General features: G+C 38.8%; 1 protein-coding gene across 1 annotated transcript in view; it reads left to right on the top strand.

The window, feature by feature from the left end:
- LOC124165896 overlaps positions 1-21234 on the top strand; it is a 41224-nt gene extending 19990 nt beyond the window's left edge. The window contains exons 3-8 of the mRNA XM_046543436.1: positions 7349-7423; positions 8394-8663; positions 9712-10056; positions 13358-13606; positions 15479-15842; positions 20662-21234. Coding sequence (XP_046399392.1) covers positions 7349-7423; positions 8394-8663; positions 9712-10056; positions 13358-13606; positions 15479-15842; positions 20662-20882 — 1524 coding nt within the window. The 3' untranslated portion in view covers positions 20883-21234. The remainder of the gene's footprint in view (positions 1-7348; positions 7424-8393; positions 8664-9711; positions 10057-13357; positions 13607-15478; positions 15843-20661) is intronic.
- Positions 21235-23719: the final 2485 nt, after the last annotated feature.

Below are 23719 nucleotides of genomic sequence, written 5' to 3'. Positions count from 1 at the left end.
TCTCCGCACGAATGCGATCGACCACCTTCATTTCATGGGCAAGGCTTGTTTATTTTTTTGCATAAATGCGAAAGGTGAAAAATAAATGAACCACGATACAAAATTAGTAGAGACATGCGAAAATAACACTTTCATTTGAATGTTAAAGCACTTTCAATTATAGCGTATAGCATTTTGTAGTATCTATTTTTTTCTTTAGTTTCATAGTGTATCACTGGTAGTTGACCACAAAGTGTGATGAAACACAATTATTTGAAAAATAACGGCATGGTTTCAGTAATTATGGGGTAAAACAATAATAAATTAAAGAATAAGGTATAAAATAAATAATTAAAAATGATATTAGTAACCTGAATATCATGTACACTAGTTAAACATCAACATGAATAAGTTTCAACACTTTCTTCCTTCAACTGGTTGCGCCTGTCCGTCACAACTAGATTGTGCTGCCTGAAATACCTCTCTGCGTCCATGATGCTAACTGGTGTTCAGATTGTGTGGAATGCAGCATTACCAAACTCAGTTTTTTATAGGCAGATGTCAAGAAATATTTCCTCAACATCGCAGAAGCTACCCAGGTTCTCTCTCAACCTCTCTATTACCTACCGATGAAAATACATGTAACCATCTATGAAGCAATGAGGCCCAACGTCCAGTGGGGTAGCGAGGGGCGAGCACGGAACTTAATTTACGAATTTTGCCATCAAAAAGGCAAATTTGCGGTTTAAGTGTAATATAAGTCGTGTCATCGCGCCTATGTCGCATTTATTCACGTGTATCTCAATAATATCGCATTTATCGCATATGCGATTTCCACGTATCACTAATAATTAGCTCTCTTTACTATTACTTAAGCATATTACCACTTCTGATCCACTCAAATCTTGCGTCATCATTTCTTTTAACGTTTTTGCAACACAAGCATTCTACATATGTGTGTATTGGTTAAAATAGTTGCCCGAAAAATCTTCCACCGTGGTAGGTAAAGACATGAATCGTAGCAAAAAATGTATAAAAACTTCTCTAATTCTTTCTTTCCTAAAATTAGGGAAGTTTTCTCGGACTGTAAAAATATTCGGGTGTGTAACATAACTGACCCGGCATATTCAGTATAATCATTTAAACGAAAAAAATAACATTCCAGACAGTGTTTGAGGATAGGATTTCCTCTTAGGCATCATAAATGACGCCCCGAGGTGACGCGCATTTCAGCGCGGATTACCTCGGCCGGAAGCGAAAGACCGGAGCATCCAGAGATATTCACGTGGAAGATAAATTGTGGAGAAGAATTTGTGAGCTTTTCGAGGGAGAGGGAAAACGGGGATTTTTTTTCTCCGCGCGCCCGGCCTTGTTCGAAAGAGTGATGAATGTTTTCCAATTTGCCGAGCAAAGGAAAAGAAACGTTTTCACGGTTGACCAGGTGAGTTGCGTTCTAGAGGCGGTGCCCTCCGCTTAGGAGGGGGCCGACCTCAAAAGACCGCAAAGGAGTATACGCCCTTATACTCCCTCCGAAACGTTTAGGCGCTCGGAAGTGGACAGTTGCGGACACTATATCCCCCAATTCATTCATACCCCGCACCTGGTGACTTCTCCCTACGTGTGACTCCTCCACGTTGCTATCCCTCCACACAGCTACAGGCGGTCCGACGAGTCTGCGGGCCTTCAAAAAGGCGTCACTCATTGGAGCGCAAATCTCCGGACGATCCCATTGTTGACAACTTCTGGGCCCCAAACTGAGGGGCTCCTTACGGTCCCGGTGCCTTTGTCCGCGAAGCTCGGGATCTCACGGACAAACAGCTCTTCCTCGCCCACAAACAAAACTCCTTTCACTCCCCTCCAGTTCTTCGCCTTCCCCTCCCAACCCCTCACAAACACTCTCCCCTTCAAACCACCTTCGTAAGCGCTCTTTCACCGGTCTTATCCCTGTCAAACCTTGACTGGTTTTTGCACCCCCGCTTAGCGAAATCCCCATGGGCACAGCTGGCGAGCAACCGCGCTGATCATGCCTTCCATTCGAAAATCATAGTTAGAAAGAATATTGTACCCTAGGATTGGTATTCATTCCACTGCTTGCACACTTAGGTACATCGATTCCAATATATCCATACGATAAAAGTTTTGTGACAAACTTACAAACAAACTTATCCATACGGCAAAACTTCTGTCTAATAAGTCATCTAGTTTATAACAACATCTTGATACAACAATGGATGAGAGAACTAAAGAAAACTGGGCGTTAGGTAGATTGCAACAACTTTGAGCGGCACTACGACTCTCGGCAGAGCCATTTGTTTGTAAAAGTTCAAGTGTCTCTCCAATTTAGCCAGGAGCAAGGAAGATAAAAATCTAAAGATAATAAGCTCTTTCAAAATCCTTTACAACTGATTTTATGATTGATAAGCGGTCTAAATGAGCTGTGGTCTGTGATTTATTTTTCCGCTATCGGTCTCGGTCGCAAAAAGGTAAGCCAAGCGAAGTTGTGAATGAGGCTTTTATCGTGAAGAATTTCCCTATTTGTCCTACACGTCAGTTGTCATATCTCTCATTCACCATCGTAGACGAGTCTATTTTCATTGTTTCCGACTCGAAAATCATATTTTAATAGTCTCGTCACTTTTAATTGATATATTTAGCAACAAATTCACAAAAATACATCCGGAATTTTAAAATTTTAAATGGTGAAATGACAAAACTATGAGTTACTTCCCAGGAATCCGATTGTGATACTAAATAAAATTTAACTTACTCTAAAAAGATTGTCCGACCTTTATAACGTTTTCATTAATTACCTGCTAGCTACGTACTTGTAATTTATTCCTAGTGTGATCTCGCTCACCTTTGAAGCATTAGCGGTATGTCTAACCTTTCAATTTTTTAATTTATATCTCGCGGAGGTAGTCTCTTATGCCATCTAAGATAGCTTACCCCATGTTTTCATAAAGTTTTTCCATTCGCTGCCGTTGTCATTAGCGGCTTTCATGTCCCAATTTTGAATCCTTCACTTCGAAACAACATTCTACACTGTTCTTAAACCCTCTTCTCGCTACCGTTATGCGTATTCAGGTGCCAAGAGATTTTAACTGAGCGATAGCGCGGGCGGGCCCAAAGCCTTCAGAGGATAGACGGACTACGGCATCTAGACAAGCTCCTACGGTTCTGCTTGCTATTTCACTTTCACTCTTACGGAGGAATTTTTACCCTTGCCACCAAAGCACACTTGAAAATGTAGACCCTTTCCCCACATAACGTATTAGTTATTAGCCCACCCAACTTTTCTTTGATCCATAATCTTCAAAACTGAAGCATACCCCACCAAACTCTTACCCTTCTCCCTCCTTGTTACCATCCCATATGGAATACTTTACCCCTTTTTCTTAATTCTTGAAACGGGTTGTCCCCTTAATGAATATCGTTGGAATCAATGTCTTTTATCTCACGAGTGAGAATCAGCCTCTAAAACAGGCGCGAGATGGCTGGGTAGCATGATGCTACTAGCATCACAGTGCGGCGTTGACTCGCAGCTCCCGCTTCATCGGCAATATTTTGCCTTCGCAGCGCTGTGTTGAGAAAAAAAGTGAAAGGCGTGAAGCGTCGGCTCCTAAAATCGGGCCGGGGACAAACTATCTTATGTTCCCAAGCCATCTACACAATATGTATTTTATTTTGTATATTTTCGCGAAGAGTTTAAGCCTTAAGTTATCCTAATTAACTACCAAATTTAATGATGTTAGATAAAGCGGTAAAAAATTATAATCATTAATAATGGATAAGATGATGGCACTTACATATTCATCATAATGGCCTTTTTATTTTATTTCCGCTCGCGGAATACACGAAAAATTAGAGACAGCATGCACTTTAACAGCCATAGTCGATAGAAATATCACATACAACAACTTCAAATATTATTAACTAATGAAATAAATATCATTATTATCTCCCATTTCAGCTAATTCAGCATATTTGTATAGTTGAGCTTCTAATATACAAGCACAAATTCGAAATCTCTAGCTTTATGGCGTATCCTCGGTAAGAAAATCTAGCTTGAACGAATTTTCTGTGACGATACTGCGAGCTGGCAAGGTAATGTCGTCAATTCTCGGCAACGGGCTCTAATTGGCTTGCTAGACTTGGTGTTAACGTCACGTCGAGCTGTAAAGGAACCCTCAGTTAACTTGCGTTAAGATGACTACTCTACTGCTCTGGTTTCGTGACCCATTACTTCTTTAAAACCTCAGCTATGGTCTTCAAATTTTAAATGTGTTTATTGCACACTTTTCAGCATTCCCTTTTGGATCAAATTTAAAAATTTCACCTCAGTATCAAGTCAAATTTATTTTTATTAAGTGTACATTAAGTACAGATAATTGTTTGAATATGTATATTCTGTCTAGCCCCCAAGTTGAGGGCTACCAATCAAGGCAATGATGACGTAAGTAGGTATTTTAAAAAGTTACGCGGGATGAAAAATGATGACATACGACCGGTTTAAATGTGGTGAATATAGTCTGGTGGAACTCAGAATTATATTAATTAAAGCGTAATTTAAACTGTACTCATTATCTGTCGCATGGTTTATAGGTTTGTGTAGGAGACATTCGAGTATTTTCGATCTTGGTCCATTTTTTGTTCGCATTTGTCGTAAATGGAACGTAATGACTAACTTTATCTTGGTGTCACTTGGATGTACTTGCAGAATTTTTTGCTATAAAGGGAACTGCTATTTCACAATTTTTTTCCTTAACGATCATACATAATAATCAGAATGCCACTTTCTTCTGCCACTAATTTCCAAGAGGTCTAAATACCGCCACGCGCTCGTGAATTCGATGAATAAACTTAATTTTCCTAATCGGGTGTCTAATCCATCCATCAATCCATCAATTTTCAAATCCATCAATAACAAATAACATATAATAATCCAATAACAAATCCATCAATTTTAGTGATATTAACAATTTATTTTCTGCAAACTGTTAACACAAGATCTATATTTCTTATGACAAAATTTCAAGTTGCGTAAAAAACGGAATTCAATCGAAACTTGAAGCTTTTACGTGATGGAAGGGCTCCATGTTATCGATAACAATGCGTGGTGTGATGCATAAATCACAATGCGTGCGTAATTTAGCTGTGCTAAGGTTTAAATAAGGGAAAAAATGAATAACCGAAACCGGAAGACCTCCAGTGGAATTTTCTACTAATTTTCCATTTTAAATTATTTCCAATTTTGACATATTTCCTTTAATTTATGTCTCCCGACGGCGTCCCAGCTTCTTTTATTCGATAGTCGAGATGAAAGGGAAAAGCTGCTCGTGCCCTCAGCAAGCAGAATGGTACTCGCGGGCCTCTTTTGCCTCACCTTTGCGTATTTCGGACGAGGGTGATGATGATAATTGAAAAGAGAGGGAAATTGAGTGTGCACAAGAGGAGTTGGGGGCAATTACTCCGGCACAAAAGGATTCTCTCAGGAATGCAAGCGGGTCAGTCCGTTCTCAGTCTGAACTCGCTCGAGAGAGACCCTCCCAGTCGCACCTCTGCCCCGTGTGAGTCTGTGTTGAGGACCCTCTTGTTGAGCGTCTTGTTTCGAGGACCCTCTCGTCCGGCGTTCCCTCTACCTTGCTTTCGCATTGTCCGATTAATGAGAACGCTCAGGGAGCCTTCTGCAGCTCTCTCCTCAATTTGCGAGTTAAAATGTGGCATCGCGTTGTTCCAACTGCCTCGGCCAGCTTCATTCGCAAGTATCGCTGATTTCTGCGCAGGAAGAGATGAAAAAAAAAGATATTTGTCGTTGCTATTGACCGGCCTGTTCCACAATTAAGTTATGCGTAATATTATTACTTTTCCTCTTCTATTCTTGACCTTGTTTAATACATTTTATGATATTTCTTGGAGTTTAGGTCAATGTAAACCAAGTTATAGCCAACGTTTCGATTTATTTAAAATCATCCTCAGGGCTATGAAAGAGAAAACATGAACAATATAAAATACAAAGATGACAACGATATACAATATTTTTACATAAAAATTTTACGATCGCGTTTTTTATACAGTAATATAATTTAAAGTATACACATATATATAAGAACAGAATAGAATACACAAAAAAATTTGACATACCTCTTAACTTTGTACATATTTATTGATGTTGTGTTACTAAGGTATTACCACACCTAACATTGCTTGTTCATGTTTTCTCTTTCTTAGCCCTGAGGGTGATTTTAAATAAATCGAAACGTTGGCTATAACTTGGTTTACATCGACCTAAACTCCAAGAAATATTATAAAATGTTATGCGTAATGAAAAATGACGAAATACGACCGATTTAGATGGGGTGGTGAGTAGAGTCTGCGATGACTAAAAATTAAATGGATGAAAGCGCATGAAAAACTGTATCTACTCATCATTTTCAACGGGATTAGTTCCTCTACCGCTAAATTATTTGAAATGAATTTAATTAACTCTTTCTAAAAAAAAAATAAAGAAAATGACGAAAAGAGAAGGACCAACTCCTCTGCCGCCAAATCATTTTAAATGAACGTAAATAGCAGTAAACATTACTGTGATTAATTTCACAAAGTAAGCTCTTTACTCAATTTCCCTATCCTCCAATCATTTTCATTATGCTCTCTTCTTTTTTTTCATCATCCATCGTCAAATTCTAAATGTTCAGTAAGTAAGTCATCAGGATGGATATTTATGTGGTGTGGAAGTTACCTACTACTTATTCCTTCAAAATATCTATTATTTATATCGTTATGGTGAAGATTAAAAGAATAATGGGGTTAATGCATGGGATTTTCATGTGTAATAAATGCTCCCATAAAAATATATACACATTTTTGCGCCGTTCTCAATACCATTAATTATGTGATATGGGATGAATTTAATATCACGACGACTAGTTTTTACGACATTGCTATATGCTATCTGATTCTATAAGAGTGGTATGAATATTATCTCACGATCCACAAATTCGAGCCTGTACCCTTAATGAGGGTTACCGCTAATGCTTCATCCAATTGGCGTCGAAGTTGTTGTTTCATCACTCATTCGCCGACCTAGGTGGCGGCGGGGTAAAGTCCTCGCCTACCAAACAAGAGGTCGCGGGTTCGAGTCCCGCCTGGGTAGGTTTTTCCTACCCAAGGCTTGGTTTTTGGTGCTCATGTAATTGTTAAATTTGTTGGAGAACCAATGACCAATTTGTGATGTATTTGGTGGTGTGCGAAGAAATAATAAAATTGATTTATTAATTAGGAAAATAGTAAAATGGACAGGTGAAACAAAAAATTACTCTGTTTGCCTAAACACCATCTTAAACTCACGATTTTCCTTTTTGTGTTTCAGTGCTGGGAGAACTGCGAGCTTCTGCAATCCAACTATGCCGTTTGGGGAGCAATGTGCACGCAGAAAGGCATTTGTGTAAGTATTGTCATGTTAATCCAGGAGAGAAATATTGCACTAAATTTACTTAAAATGTGTAACTGCCTTGGAATGTAATCATTACATAAGCTAAACGTTACATAAGTTTTCTTTCGGGTTTTATCCCGCGTTGTTTTTTAGACGCAAAATGTTTAGTTGCCTTCTTCATGTTGAAAGGACCTCACTTTGCCCTGAATAAAAAACTGGAGCGTTCTTGAAACATGAAAGTTTCAACTAAACAACGCGGGCCATAACCCGAAGGGAGACTAAAATTGATCAAGCTCGCAAACGTTTACTACATGCATAAGTTTTAAAAAAAATAAAATTTTGAGCCTAATTTCAGCTTGGGAGCTTAATTATCCAGTGCACTTAGCGAGATATCACAGGCTCCGGGTTAATTCGAGGTCCAAGCCGATCTTATTTACGTGTTGTTTATAAGTCAGGTTTAAGGACTTGCTACTGACTCTGTTACAAAATTACATTCTGAAAAATGGCGGTTCATTCTGATTTTTTGCTTTAGGTTTAAGCTGCCTAAATTATTGCATTAAACTTATTAACAGTGCTTAATTATGTGGATTTATTTCCCCAATGTAAAGGAGTTTCAGCTTAAAGAGTACTTCCCAAACGTTTTGCAATACTCCGGGTAAAACTGCTTACCAAAAGCCGCTAATAAAATGCCACGAAATGGATCCCTCACATTCATTCACTGAGTGCTTCAACACGAAAGCTGATTTAAAGTCTGATTGAGCAAGATATATGCATGTTGTTCTTCAAATTTGCTTTCGTATCCCGCAGTACCGGCGTTTTCATAGATGCATTTAGGAAAACGAATAGTTTTTTCTTGACCATTTTATGATTACACCCCCTAAACCAGTGCTAGTTCTCCCTTACTCATTCATTTAGGCAATTGATAAGGGTTTATTAAGTCAAGGTTCGAAGTAATACGAAGTTATTTGGTTATTCGTTTCAGTTTCCCGGCTGCCAGCAGGCATGCAAATTCCATCGTGAACAGGATACATCGAAGGGAGGGTCCAATCGGCAAATGGAACCAGTGGTGCACACCCAAGGCCACCAAGTGGTGCAAATGGTTATACCTGAGATAAATGAGGGGGATAATATTCCCTTGCCCCTCGTTCGCTGGCCTCCTTACAGAGGGCCCGCGAGGAGCAGAAAGGATAACGTCGTCTACGTCCTCATGACGCGACAAATGGGCGCCAAATCCTGGACACAAGTCACGCAGGTATCTTAGAAATTTCAAATACTCAGTGAAATAAATATTGTATATATTCTAAGGGTTTAAACCACTCTAGTTCACCCTATTACTATTTTTTTTCAAATAAATTTTTACCAAAAAGCTCTTTTCATGTAAAAAATAACGATGATTAATGTATTTGGAATTAACGCCCATTATGGTATAAAATTCGAAGAATCAAGCGAGATGGAGTGGAATTGATTCATAATGAAACACTGACTTGCAATTTTCCACAAAAATAAAATTTAATTCGACTCGAGTTTCGATGTTGCTACATCATTTTCAAGGAACAACAGTTGTTCCTTGAAAATGATGTAGTAACATCGAAACTCGAGTCCCATTATGGTAATTTGAGGGGAGTTTCTGCAATGAAATTTAGTTATTTAAGGCATTTTTGATATTTGTAAATCGGACAAAACTCTAATAAGTCACTGATACCTGAATGTTTTTACCTCCTTAATCATAACACACAGTCATTCCATATGCCATTCAATTTAATTGCGAGAAGGAAAACAATGGGAGTTGCTTGAGTAAGGATTTTTGGAAGGATGATTCTTATTAACCAATAATGACATTTTTCATTTTTAGAGCTCAGGGCGAAAAGCTATTGAAAATTAGTTGTAGTCTACTTAATGCTCCTTGGCAGTTCATATGCCTCCTAAACTTTACAAAAATATACCGAGTGCCAGTGCCCATGAAAGCATGAATACCCGCGAAAATGCTTATTAATACGTTTCTATCCTGGGTGCAGTGCAATTTAGGGTTTCTACCCTAAATTCTAAATAAATTTTAATTGATGACTGACCAAGGTTATGGTACTAAGTTCCATTATCAAATTTAACTTAGTATCCAAATAAATGTCACTAAGCAATCTAGGTCGGTTAATAAATAAATTCGTGGAGAAGGCCAAGTGGAGAATTTTTGACATTAACCCAACCAAATTCCACAAAGCCAAGCTTGTTCACCAACGCATAACGTATAGTTATCGTTTTCGCTGTTACCTGATTGCCGTTATTTGTCTTCCATTTCCTGTCAGACTGTCGACCTGGAAGCCCGACTGGTAAACACGGCCTTGAGTGTCAAACATCTTGACATCCGCGTCATGGTGGTTGACCCTGAGGGTCTTGTGACTATCTACAGCCCAGCGGAGACGGAAGAGGGCCCTCGAATCTCATTCAAGGAGGGACCACCCTCACTTTCGACTACGACCCCAGGACCCTCCACGCCCACCTCTCTCCCAGCGGCGGGCGCTGGTATGCAGAAGCAAAGGAATTGGCCGCTGGTCATCCGGGAGGATGTGACTTCTCCGCTGGACGATGCACAGCTCGCTCTCCTATTCCCAACCGCTTCGGCCGAGCAAGTGGCCGCTGCCATCGCACAGGTAAATACGCCAGCCCCACAGGATGGATACAACATTTCGAACACGGTCGAATTGTTTTTGAAAACTCTTCTTGGGATACCGCGCGGGTAAGATTATATGAGAGCGCCGACGTTTCGGGTACCGACTCGCTACCCATTCTCACGGCTACCGACAGAAAATTTGAAGTGACAGTTGAGGCTCAGCATAAGGATGGGCCGGATTGGTCGAGTCCCGATTGTTGTCGCGGAGGACCGTGGACCAGCGTAGACTTAGCTCTGGCAAGCATAAATCTTTTAAGAGTTCTATTCCAAGAGCTGCTGATCGAATATCCAGTGTCTCTGTTGACATTTTTATTCTCAAGTCTTATTTCAATCGCCTCTTAGGTTAAACGATCCCAGAATTGATTCGATCGCCATAAAACTCTGGTGTCATCCCACCGTATTTTATGGTCCTCATCCAGGCTATGCTCGACTATGGCTGATTTTTCCGGTTGACCAAGTCGGAAATGCCTCTGATGTTCTTTGAGACGAGTAAATATTGTTCGCCCAGTCTCCCCCACGTAGACATTACCACACTCAAAGGGGATTTTATAAACTCCAGGAGTCATAAGGCCAATTAGATCTTTTACACAGACGAGGCGGTCGAATTGTTGTTCAGAAAAAAAAACAAAATACCCTATTTTGAGGATATCTATAGTTCAAATAAAGCAATTGATTCCCATGCAGCAAAAAGCATACGGAAGAGAATTCATTTCTACCTAATCATTTACCAATCAATTTTCAATTGACCCATTTCTTTCGAAGTTAATAGAGATTCGCATCGTTTACAATAAATCCATCAATTTTAGTGATATTAGCTATTTGTTTTCTGCAAACTGTTAATGCAATATCTGGATTTCTTAAGACAAGTTATTGGAATGAAAAATAATAATAATAATAAAATGCCTTTATTCGGGCGAGGTTGAGACTAAGAAGTCCCCTACTCCACCTAACCCCTCCATAGCGACAATGCAAGCATATTAAAAAATAGTATCCTTCAGCGAAAAAACCCACTGCAGGAAAACGCCCACACAAAAAGGGGGGCGTGAAAAAACCTGCGGAAACCTACTGAGTGAAAGCTAAACCCGTAAACTAAATATGGGAATACCAAGCGCTTAAAGTAAAAAATTAAAATACTTTTTTATATTTTTAACATGAAACAGTTCCTCAAAGTAACGCCGGAGACCGTGTCTTACATTAAAAGAGCTTCAAGTTGGGAAAATTGATTTCACGCGTAAAAACGGAATTTAATCGACACTTGAAGCTTTTTACTTGATGGAAGGGCTCCATGTTATCTATAACAGACTTTGTTACTTCCACAATATAATTTTTTTTTAATTTTTGAGCAATTTCGGCTGTTACACCATTATCAAGTACTTGATAATCGTGTAACAGCCGAAATAGTTCAAAAATGAAATAATAAATTGTGGAAGTAACAAAGTGTCTGAGATAAATAATTAAAACTAACCATTACTCTATCCAGTGGCAGACCTATTAGGGGAAACTAGGGGGGCTAAAGCCCCCTTTGGGTATCCAATTTACACTAGATAGAATGATTATTTTTCCGACCCCCACTACTACTGAAATTATAACGCCACTTAGGCTCCCCCTTGTCCCTATACGCCACTGACTAACTACCCTGAAAATTTCAATATGGCAAAGATTTCATTGCCCTATTTATAAAGGTGGTTTATTTATTTATCTATTGATTGCCACACCACCGAAAACAGTACTATCTGACCTTTACATCGGGATTTTTTAAACATTTCACAATAAAATGTACACGGACATCGATGCCCTGGATAGGTGCAACCTACCCTACTCGAACCCGCGACCTTCGATTTGACATGCGAGGACTTTACCTGGCTGCCACCAAGGCCGGAAAGGCAATGAGATCGAAACAATATCTGATTTCAACTTTTTGTGATTATTGCTTTTCGCTCAATGCTTTCACACATTATATACATCGATGATGAAATACATAATTTTGTTCCTCAGCACGCTGGTTATTCAAATATTTTATTTTACAATGATCACTTTTTGTATCGGTTTAATCTACCATTTAAATTTCAGTGAGGCATTTTAGCTTTGGATGCAACATTTTCCACTATATTCTATACCAGGGGTCTCCAATTTACTAGGCCACGAGGGCCACATTCCAAGTTCCGAATCGCCCCGCGGGCGGGATAGCAAATTTTACGATGCCTGAAGTATTCGATACCTACGTCTACTGAAGTATCCGGTGGCGTATTTCTTATTTACGAACAGTTGAAGGCGACTTTGACGTGCAGTGCAGCGATGCAATGCTTCTAGCGGCGTCTCACAGAGTTAAACGAGCGAGAATCGCGTGCTACTTGAAACGAGTGTGCGGGCCGGATCCGGCCCGCGGGCCGTATTTTGGAGACCCCTGTTCTATACTATTAGAAACAGATGTAGAGGAGACTAAGTTTTATTTTTTTTACTGATCGTTTTGATATGACACTTCTCGTATTTTGTGGTCAAAGTAATACAATTATACTCCAAATGTAACATAAATTTTTCCTAAAAATTCATATCGATGGCAAAATTCCAACAACTCGTACCTTAAAATTTGGCCGGCTTGACACAGGTATCTTATACTAAGTGTAACATCATTAAAAAAATAAAATTCAAGCAAAGAAACAACTCTTTGCTGGTAAATGTATGCTTCTTATTCAGTTTTATGAATTTTTGGTTTTTAATTTTAGCGTACAATTAGAAAAAAGTAATCGTGTTTAATCCCTCCTGAAAAATTGCTATTTTTGAGATACGTATTATTAGAATTTAGCCATCGATATGCATTTACATCTATAAATTTACGGGATATCAAAGCCAGAATATCCAGAATTTATTGCGTGGAGGTCACAAATTTTTTAAAAGAAAATCTGAATGCCACGATAAAAAGAATATAAAATCAACTGATTTGGGCGTTACTTGGTGAAACGATGAAATGTTCATGGTGAAACAAAACCCAGTACTATTCCAAAAACTTTTATTTTAACAGTCTACTAGTTTCGACGTTTATCCCGTCATATTATATACCGTCACTTAATTAGTCTTGATAATGACGGTATAAACGTCGAAACTAATAGACTGTTAAAATAAAAGTTTGTGGAACAGTGCTGAGTTTTGTTTCACCATTAAAAGGGATATATATTACAGTGAAATCATATGGAATGTGACATTACTTAATTTCATGGTACAGCCTTCCAATGTAGCTTTCATTAGCCAAACTCATCGCCTTCCTTTCTTTCACCCAACAATAGCAGCAGCAACCGTTGAAACCACCTTCTCCGTCCGGTGGTCCCCTGAGCGACCGCTGGATGCTTCGCGAAGTGTCCCTAATTCACCAGGGGGTGCTGGTGATCGCGGAGGTGTCGTGGGAGGAGAGGAGGGGGGCCCGAGTGTATTTGGTGACTTGGGAGGTGGACGGCGGTGGATTGAAGGGAAACCTCTTCACTCACACCACGAGTGTCACTCTATCCCTATGGCCACTGACGCTATATCACATTCAGGTAAGACATAATGGGCGGCTGTCATAAGGAAAAGTTTTCAAAAATATCTTTAAAAAGCACTCATGAATACAAAGTTCCCGGTCAAGATTAATAATGATATTAACCACCCAATGGCTTATTTGTGACTATTTGAATGCGAATTCTTTATTTTTGGCAAAATATGATTTTTTTATACTGAATTAAAATACTTGCTTTCCTGGTTTTATGATAGTTACGTCTTACGAAACTGATATGAGCAATATTTCGGTTGATTAACTTTATTCCGTGTTCATTGCCAGTGAAGAACTATCACACGGATAAAACTTAGAATCCATAACAAAATTAAAAGCCAATGGTAGGTTTCTAAATGAATCTTGATAGTGAACTGGCCAAGGTTGAGGTGCTAATGCCATTATCAAGTCTAACTTACTTATTTCCTCAATAGATGGCATAAAGTGACCTAGGTCGGTTAAGTAACAATATTTTTTGAATGCGAATTCTTTATTTTGTGTAAAAAAGAATGTTTAATATTAAATTTAAATATTTTATTTCCTGATTTTACGGTAATTACACCTTACTAAAGTGAAATGAGCAAAAATCACTAACCTTTCCTCGTTAACATGGGCTATCATACTTATTTTTAGCTTCATGTAAAATTTTCACTGGTGAATATTTTATTTTATTTTGGAACTCAAATTTAACCGATCGATACAAAAAACAAGTATAACACTGTTCTGCAAAAAATAGTTTAAAAAATGCCTGGCTACAATTTAGGGTGTTTCTGGCTAATTTTGGGTCACTGAATCCGAAAATGACCTCCGTTTTTTTCTATCACCATCCATTTTTACGCAACCCCTTAATAGGGTAGTTTCCTTCATCAAAGAAAACAAATGGCATTGATGGCGATTCGTTACCCACCATTAGTGTATTCATAATACACAAATTATTTGGTTTTTGAAATACCGGTTTAGACGAATGGCAAGGGTCAAATTTTATCCTCATTTGAAAAAGGCCAGATTGGCGCCCATGCGATTCCACTCCACGTGACGTCACAGGGACCTAGTTTCTACACGAGAGGATAGGAGTTATGCATCGTCAGAGGCTACCAATGCATGCATGAGGCACAGAGCTCAGGGAAACATGTCTTAATAATCACCTATTAAAACTGGCTAAGGTCAGAAAGTTTTCTTCGCTTGATAAGGTATTAATAAACCTTTTTTAAGCCATGCGCTACCAGACAGGAAGGTACTCAGCTACCCGTTAGCATCCTGCGTCCTATCAGCGCTCAGAGCCTCGATCAAGGTCACCTACCAGGCGGGAGGGGGAACCAGAAATGCGTCGTACGGACTTTTTCCCTTCATTCCTACTTACGCGTCGCGTTTTCGCGCGCTTGAAATTTTTCACTTTTCATTTGATCGCGAAAAATAGATATCGTCATTTAAAAATCTAAAAGCGTGAAATACGTACTCCAGGAGTAATAATCTTTCGATTTAGGCAATAAAAAAATAATAGGAAACCACCCTATTGGGGAAAGCAAACCCTTATGTAAACTTATCGCTTTTTCAAGGGACTTTTACTAATGTTATCTGCTTCTGATTGAAAAAAACTGATGTTTTAAGGCTATCAGGGTCAAGAGAGAGACAAACTTCACTGGGATTGAAAAGATTTAGGGGGTGAAAATTGAAAAAAAAAACTTTTAAAAACATAAAATAAGCATTTTTCCTCGTTTTTTATGGCATATGATATGGTAGCTAATGGAAAAGTTTTGAAATCCCAAAAATAAAATCACAAGAAAGCTTGTTAATTATTATTTCTCATCACCGCGAATTGAAACTGAGTCAACATTTCTTCCAAAAGAATCGTAACCAGTCGTTTTCCTATTTGCGCCCACAGGTGGAGGTGGTGTCTCACATCTTAGGTGATTCCCAGCCCCCCGACCGCAGCGAGGTGATGCACTTGGATACCCGCAAGGCAAATCCCGTGGTGTTCACCTCGGACACCAGGCACCAGCAGGCCCCGGCGCCTCTTTCTGGCGAGAGAGAGAAGGGCTCCGATTGGGGCGCGGGGAAGGAAGTGCTGGTGGGAAGTGCAGCGGCTTTGACGGCCTTCGTACTCCTGTTCGCTATCGTGATAGGGTTCGCCGGGGTATGGCGAAGACGGGGGAGGCCATGCGGCGAAGTACCTTGGCCAGCGGACAAGTCGACTGCCTTTGAGGGAGACGATGGGAGTGGCAAAGGAAGGCTTCTAGAGAGCAACGGTGAGTGTACTACCATCTCAGTAATACTGGGCCATCATAAAAGAATGATGTTGTTCTGAATATGTTTTAAAAGAAAACAGAATTACTCACAGCTTACGGGGCAAACTCTACCCTCATTTGGGTAAACTTTTCTCGGGATTCCCACCGGGTTAATGTCTTTGGTTAATGTTACCGTCTCGGCACTCATCTTCAGGGCTCGATTTCTAGCACTCACTATGTTTGATATTTACGCGTTTGATATTTCGTGGCAAACTCCACCACTGCCGATCGAAAACCTGGTGGGAATACTGAGTATACCAATCATTTTCTTGTCCCTTGCGACTAGTCTCTCCTTTAACTTACCTCTGGTCACTTGCTTTGTTTGATATCCATATGGCAACGACTTATTACCGGGGAAACTCTATCCTCACCGATGAAAAACATGGTTTGAACGATAACAAAGATTACGCTTCATTTTCTTTCAAATTGATCTCCACTTCCTCCTGTCTTTGGCTCCTAATTACACAGAGTTTTCATGAACAATGGTGCTATTTCGAACACGGTTTAAATGAAAACAGAATTACATATAGTTAAGTCTTTTTATCACTGGAATTTTTCGTCTCAAACAGTTTTTTGCACAACTAATACATGCCAATAAATGCGCCTGTAATCGCTCGACAAGAGAGACACCTGGCGTCGACATTAGCCTACTCTTAACGAAAGGCGAAAAGGGGACCACGTGTTAACGTCCCATCCGACGGACGGATGCTGTTCCGAAGTGTCCTCCACACAGCACTCAAGCAGGGATCGGGCAGCCTCTAAAAAATCTCAGCCACCCTTACCCTACTACCTTCCTATGAATTACTGAAACCGCACAATTTTTATGACAACCCAGTACATCAGAGATACATGCGTAGATATATTCAACTATATTTGGCGTGGCATCGAGGATTGTATTGCATTCATGATGATATGTTGTATTAACTGTTCCATGACAATTTTATTTATACTGTAACCAAATATTTCTTTAAAATACTGGTAATAACCTCAAGGTTACCATCCAAGGAACTGCAAAATTTTTACATATTTAGAGTGTGGCATAAAACGGACATCATTTGAGAGGTTTTACAGTTACAAAAATCACATTTGACACCCATTTTTGCTAAGGAATCGAATACATCGTATAGAATAGAAAAGTCTAACAATTATTGCCTTCATGTAATTAAAATATTTAAGTATCATCCATGTAGCAATTAACATCATTTATTAACTTCAAACTTACATACATTCCACGATTAATTTTGCAGCTTCATTGATCCATATTACCTACCACTTCAATCGATCAGAGATGAAAGTGACCACCAAAATCAGTACGCAGGGATTCTGTTTCAAAACCTTGGATTGACTTCCCACGACATTTTAAGATAATTAAAAAAAAGAGTTTTTGCTTGTAACGCCACCCCCATCTCCTTTCCTATTGATCCCCAAAATTGCCTTCGTGTCTGCCATCCAGTTCCCTCCCCCGATGACAGCGCTTAAGTTAATGTCTCCTCCCCGTCCAAAAGGCACTCAAACTCACCCCGGGGAAATAGTTTCTTCTTCCGAACTAAGTTGAAGGCCCCTCCAAACAGCACTCATTCTCCACTCCACCAACACCTTCAGCTCACCCCTCTCGGTCAACAATCTTTTTCACTTCCCCCCCCTTTCTTTCTTTTCTTCCTCATCAGCAATTTTCGCTCATCACTTCATAAGTTAGACATAATGAGTATACTCTTCCATAGTTTCCTCTTCCCTCCAAATCTTATCAGTTAAACTTTCAAGTGCCTCCCTTGATCACATTTCTCCTGAGTCGACCCTTCTCCTGTACACATAAAATGCTATTTCAGGGTGACAGAGAGAAAGAGAGATAAATAATGAGCTGTTACTATCCCCATTCCAGCTTTTCTGATTTAAACAGATGGATTATATAGAATTAACGATATCATCCATGAAGATCAGAAATATTTTATTTATACTGAGTATAACGTCTTATGGCCGTTTTATACGGGGCACGGAATTGCGCAGGTTAGAGCTGCATTGATTTCTAAAATGGCGCGGAATTGCGCGAGTACATGAACGAAATTAGAACAGGGGCTATTTTGACGCCTCGCATCCACGCATTCTCGCATGTGTTCTAGCAATTCACCGCTTTACACGACGCAATTTTGATTGCGCCTTCGCACGTACGTCAGATTGCGCAATTCCGTGTAACGTGTAAAACGGCCTTTAGATGATACCTTGTGGAGATCGAGAATCGATATTATGATAAAGATAAAACATTTGTATTATTTCCACGGAGTTTATTAGTTTATTTCTTAAACGACCTAGGTTTCGACAATATTCACTGTTATAATCAAGGTACCTAACATCTCTCAAAAAATCAACGTGCTTTCATATGTTTGTCAGAATGACAGTGTATATTTTCCAAACCTGTGTCGTTTAAGTAATTAAGTATGCGGAAATAAAACAAAAATTTTTTATCTTTATTTTCTTTTTCATCTATAATGAATTTTCAACAGTGTTTCTATTTATGCACAGGTCCATGAAATAATTAAAAGCAGACTTTTGATGCTCAGACAACTTAAATGACTTGAATTAAAAATCCGTTTTAGATATTTTTATTACATTTAGGTCTAGTTCTTAACTCCGTTCCATTTTTTCCATTAAGCCTGTTACAGTAAAATACGCTATAAACGACAATGCGATAGATGTTTGCTACGGTGGTTACATATAAGTCATTTTTGGAGTTTTTGTAACTGTTTTAAACCATGAAAGTTTGTCAAAAGCGATCGATCTGCGATTTTACCTGTTGCGCTCCAATCCGCAAGCATAAAAAAATGCAGCCGATGCAACATAAACATTCTACTGCTTTTACATATTTAATTACCATATACACACCATATTATGTATATGTATGGTGTTGTACATGTTCTATCTATATTCTGTATACAGGATGAAGAAAATGTTTTTCACGAAATTTTAACCCTGCATAGCTGTCAGTGAAAATCAAAATTACCAATGATGTTCGAAAACGCACATTTTTAGACTACCGAAAATTTAAGGAAAACTCTCCGATTGGCCGAAAATTTTCCCGGTTGCCAGTAGGTTAAGCCATGAGTTATCCAGAACATCTGGCAACGGAGGAAACTCGCGGGCTATCGAAGCTCTTGGCTAAATGTTTCTGTAGTTAAAAGATGGAGCGTTTTCGACCTAAATATTATCTCATCTGTTCTTTTGGTTCCCACTTGCATCAGATGTACAGAGTTAAAATTTCGTGACAAAATTTTTTCATACACCGAATTTACTCGCGTAAGTCGCGCCCTCGAGTATGCCCCCATTTTTGGGCCGGTTCGTGAGGGGAAAAAAACTTCCTAGCGCTTTTTGGGTGCAGTCTAATATAAGAAATCGTGATTCGTTGCTAAATCGATAAATTAACTTTACCTTGATTATTATTTTTTATTTATTTTATTCCCAAACCTCCGAATACAGCTCTCATAGGCCATGTTTGGCAGGCGAGGACTTTACCCCGCCGCCACCGAGGCCGGCAAATGAAGGTTAAATAATGTTAGAAATTTGGCTTATTAAAACAACTTGTCTGTTTCCACACTCTTTTATTTTCACCGACCATGGTTTCGGCAACTTGTGCCATTGTCAAGGTTGCCATGGTCGGTGTTGTCGGAAACCATGTCGGAAAACAAGTTGCCGAAACCAAGGTCGGTGAAAATAAAAGAGTGTGGAAACAGACAAGTTGTTTTAATAAGCCGAATATCAAAGATTTCCACCGTATCACGCAGGACACTGCATATTTTAATGTTAGAAATGTAATTCCTGCGAAGTTTTCCTAGACTCAATGCTAAACTCTGGAGAAATAAACGATAAGAATTTGAGGGAAAATGGTGCGCGGCTTACATTAGAAGTTTAAGGATTCGTGTAAGCCGCTCACCCCCCTTTTTCACCGGAATTTCCGGAAAAAAAGGTGGGCGGCTTCTACTGGTAAATACGGTAATAAATATTTACTTATATAATCAGCTGTAAGTTACTCGAGCGTGATGCGCCCGCATCAAGCGGGCTTCCCCCGCTCTTTTCAATGAAGGTCCACAGAGGGATAGGCGCGTTTCTAATTTTAAAATGTAGAAAAAAAGGCAGGGTCTTATGTACAAATTTTATTGGAATGTTCATGTACAAATCGAGGCCAGAGGACCTCTTTAAACAAAACATTGGCAGTAATTACACTAACATCTGTTAACACTTGTTTAGCGTTTTCCTTAATACTTATAAAAAATATTTTGAAAAGATCTTACCCTAGAGAATGATACATAAAGTTGGCCATGAGAGAATACTGGGTCAGGCAGGAATAAGCCAGCTCTTTGTAAAGTCTGACCCTGAGCCTTGTTAATAGTCATCGCAAAGGAAACCTTAATGGGAAATTGTCTGAGAGTCAAATTAAAAGGCATGGTGGGATCCGACGGCGTTAACTGTATTCTTGGGATGAGGACAAGCTTGCCGGAATCGATTTTTTTAATCGATAATTTTTTTTAATCTTTAAAAACCAATTTTAGGAAACAATAGCAATATTTTGGAAGTAATATATGCCGTCGCGTGTTTTCTGATGTTTTCTGTGCATTTTGGTACCTCATTTTTAGAGTTTGGTTGCGTGCAAGTTGAGAAAAAGGTATCAATACAGTAGAAATAATATAGAGGATTCTCCTGAGCAGTCCCCTCCTTTTTGAACCTGTGATACAGGTCAATGAGTATTCTGCGATCCCCATTTTCACCTTCTCTCCTTTCTTTCGTCCATCAGCCTCCCTATCCTTCGTGCGATCGCTGTCCGAAGCCCTTGCGAGAGTGCGACGGAAGGAATGGCGCAGCTGGGCGACCCCTGGACTCAGCGCCGGCCTCCCATCCGGCATAACCACCGTCTCCGGGCACCCGGAAGCAGGGGACCCACACCAGTGGCCCCCGCACCCTGACGCATTCCTGTGGGAGGCGGAGCGGCGCGCCCGCATCGAGGTGCAAGTGTGACAGACGCTACGAACGAAGACGATGTTTCCTTGTGCTCATTCCGCTGAAGGAGAGAAATGACTTCTCCCACGGAGATTTTTGGCGCCTGCTGGCCAACAGACACCTGAAGTGAAAAAAAACGAATTTTTTAGCGGTGATGTGTGTTGTTACTTTTGTGAGAAATTTTTTCCCAAAGTGATAAACTTGTGACTTTTGCGTCAGTAGCGCTCCTTTCTTACCGGTTGGCTGTCCTCTTATGCACTTATGACAGAACGGAATAGAAAAAGAAACGAATAAGAGGATTTGATATCCAAAGCACTGCAGGAATTCGTCGTCGCAGACCAGCGACAAAAGGGTTTTTCACCCCGACAGTGGCTTAGTAAGCACGACCCTCGCCAGTCTGGACTTGTGACGTCAACATCTTGTTCTGTAAAACCCATCCCGAAGTTCGCTCTGAGAAAATGGCTTGGTGCTACAACTCGCAATTCGAGACCTGACCGGCAATCGGGAGACCCGGGTTAGAATCCCGGCTGAGTCAAATATTTTTTCATGGCGAACTTCATCCATTGGTATATTTGATTTGATATCCATTCGTTCAGGACGCAAATTCTTATTTCAATGCCGAGCATTGACACAAAGTGACTTAAGATCACAGACATCACCGTACATGCATTCTAAGGATAGAGAAAATGTGTATATAACTTTGTACATAACAGGTGTATTTAGAGCCTAGTTCTTAATATTTATTGCTAATTATGGACTTAAAAGACTTTTTTTTCCACGACTGCTCAATTTTCTTGGCTTATTTTTAAGCACTCTTTATCTTTACTACATAAATAACTCAAATAGTGGTTTTGTATATACAAGTCGGTACTAACATAAGCACCAAGTAGTTTTTAGAAGTTAAATCCATAATACCATAGCTTTAAATTGGTGTAAATGCCATCTCGAAGAGTATTTTCCCCTTGTGTCAATCCACAATTTTTCTGAATTTAATGATGATTTAGCCCCTAGACGATGAAGCTATTACAATGAGTACTGATTCGGTAAAAGCCGTAAAGTATTGTGGTTATTGCTATCCGTATGCTATTTATTTTTAAAGTGAAAGCAACCAATAATATATAGCTTAGTCTTGTCTCCCCGAGCTGAGTAGGTCCCGAAGTGATAATATATTTATTTTAGTGCTAAAAATGTGTAATTTTGTTTTAGCTCTTACTCACATAAATGTAAAAAAAGTTTTAAATATTTATTTAAAGTAATCAAACAGATGATTTTATAATTTATTAGCATTAAAAATTATTTGTCTAAACATGAAAACATACCTACATAAAACACTACCAAGGTAATTGTGAGCAGCGTTTCATGGCAAAATAATGAAAAAACTGCCGATTGCACTTACTATATTTTTTATTCATTTTGTTATCACACATTATCTGAGTATGAATTAGCGCAATATCATGGAAAATGTATTTTCTAAACTACCAAATAATATACTAAACATAATACATACACAAAACAATGAGGTATCAAGTTCCTTCGCTCATTTAAATTTTATTGCTTCTATTATATATCCTTTAACTGCTCATGTATTCCAGTAAATGAGAAAATAATTTTCATTCCTAATTAGTATTTTTTGGGGGAAAAGATACTTGTGCACATAGTAAGCCTTAATTAGAGCACCATTTCAGTTAAAATAAAATGGCATTCACGTATATTCGTTGATTAAACTTACTCCACCCACAAAATATGCCATTGTTGTCTAAGATGATATAACCGAATGATAATTTGTGCATAAGGATAATATATTTATTAGCAATGATTCAGTAACATAAAATACTTCTCAACAATATACTTTCTCTATGCTCCTGATGTTTGAGGTAACTGCTGAAATTTTCAAATGAAGAACCCTCCAGGCCTATAATAAATAGTTCGTTTTAATTTTTAAAAATTACTTAATTTTCATCGGCAAATTTCCAGAATTATCCAACAACATACTCCTGAAAAAAGCTATTTATTGTTATACGTGTTTAGAGTAAATTCAGACCCCTTCGGTCCACAGTCAACCAGGAAATTTGCACGAAGTTATTTTAGATCAAAGTTTTAAAATTAGAGGCCTGTGAAATATGCCATCGTTTGTTCACTGTACGCACATTGTCCCTAATTGTCATCCCTTCAAAGTCGCTCCCCGGAATGGCCAGTTTTTCCGACGGATATCCCAAAAATGACATCGCCTTATATCTGTAAAGGTTGTGAAGTTTTTCATACAGCATGCATGAATTAAATAGCATTATTTGCTTATTTGCAATAAAAATGCTTTTGTAAAAACTAGTGTACCGTGTTTGTAGTATCAATTACCAAAGGTGGAAAGTGGTCAATCGATTATAATAAACTCTCCGTTTTAGAGAGATGCATGATGATATCATTTCACTTTTTGTATGGTTTATATGTTATACATGTAAATAATACATTTGAAGTTATTTTTACAATAAAATATCAAAATAAATGCATTTTTTATTCTTTATAATGAGTATTTGAACTACAGATCTCGTTTTTTAATATAATTTAAAACTCAGACAAAAATTACATTGTCCTATACATTTTATAGCAGATGAAATCATACCTCAAGGGGATAGTTTTTTTCTAATTAAATTTAAAGCCGCGTAGAAAAAGTCATATGAGAATATAATAAGTAGACATTGAGGCAAAAATTATCCTGAATACAATTCTAAGTATTGTCCCATTCATTATTGAAACTTTCCGATTTAGCAAATTATTAAAGCCCTTTACTTGAATTATTGACACTTCTCACAAAAAAATTGGGAGCTAGTCATTTTAAAACTGCTTTAACGTTTTACGTT

The sequence above is a fragment of the Ischnura elegans genome, chromosome 9 (assembly GCF_921293095.1).
Source record: "Ischnura elegans chromosome 9, ioIscEleg1.1, whole genome shotgun sequence".
NCBI classification, from domain to species: domain Eukaryota; kingdom Metazoa; phylum Arthropoda; class Insecta; order Odonata; family Coenagrionidae; genus Ischnura; species Ischnura elegans.
Note: the sequence above shows the minus strand (reverse complement) of the source record. Positions and strands in the feature narration are given on the sequence as shown.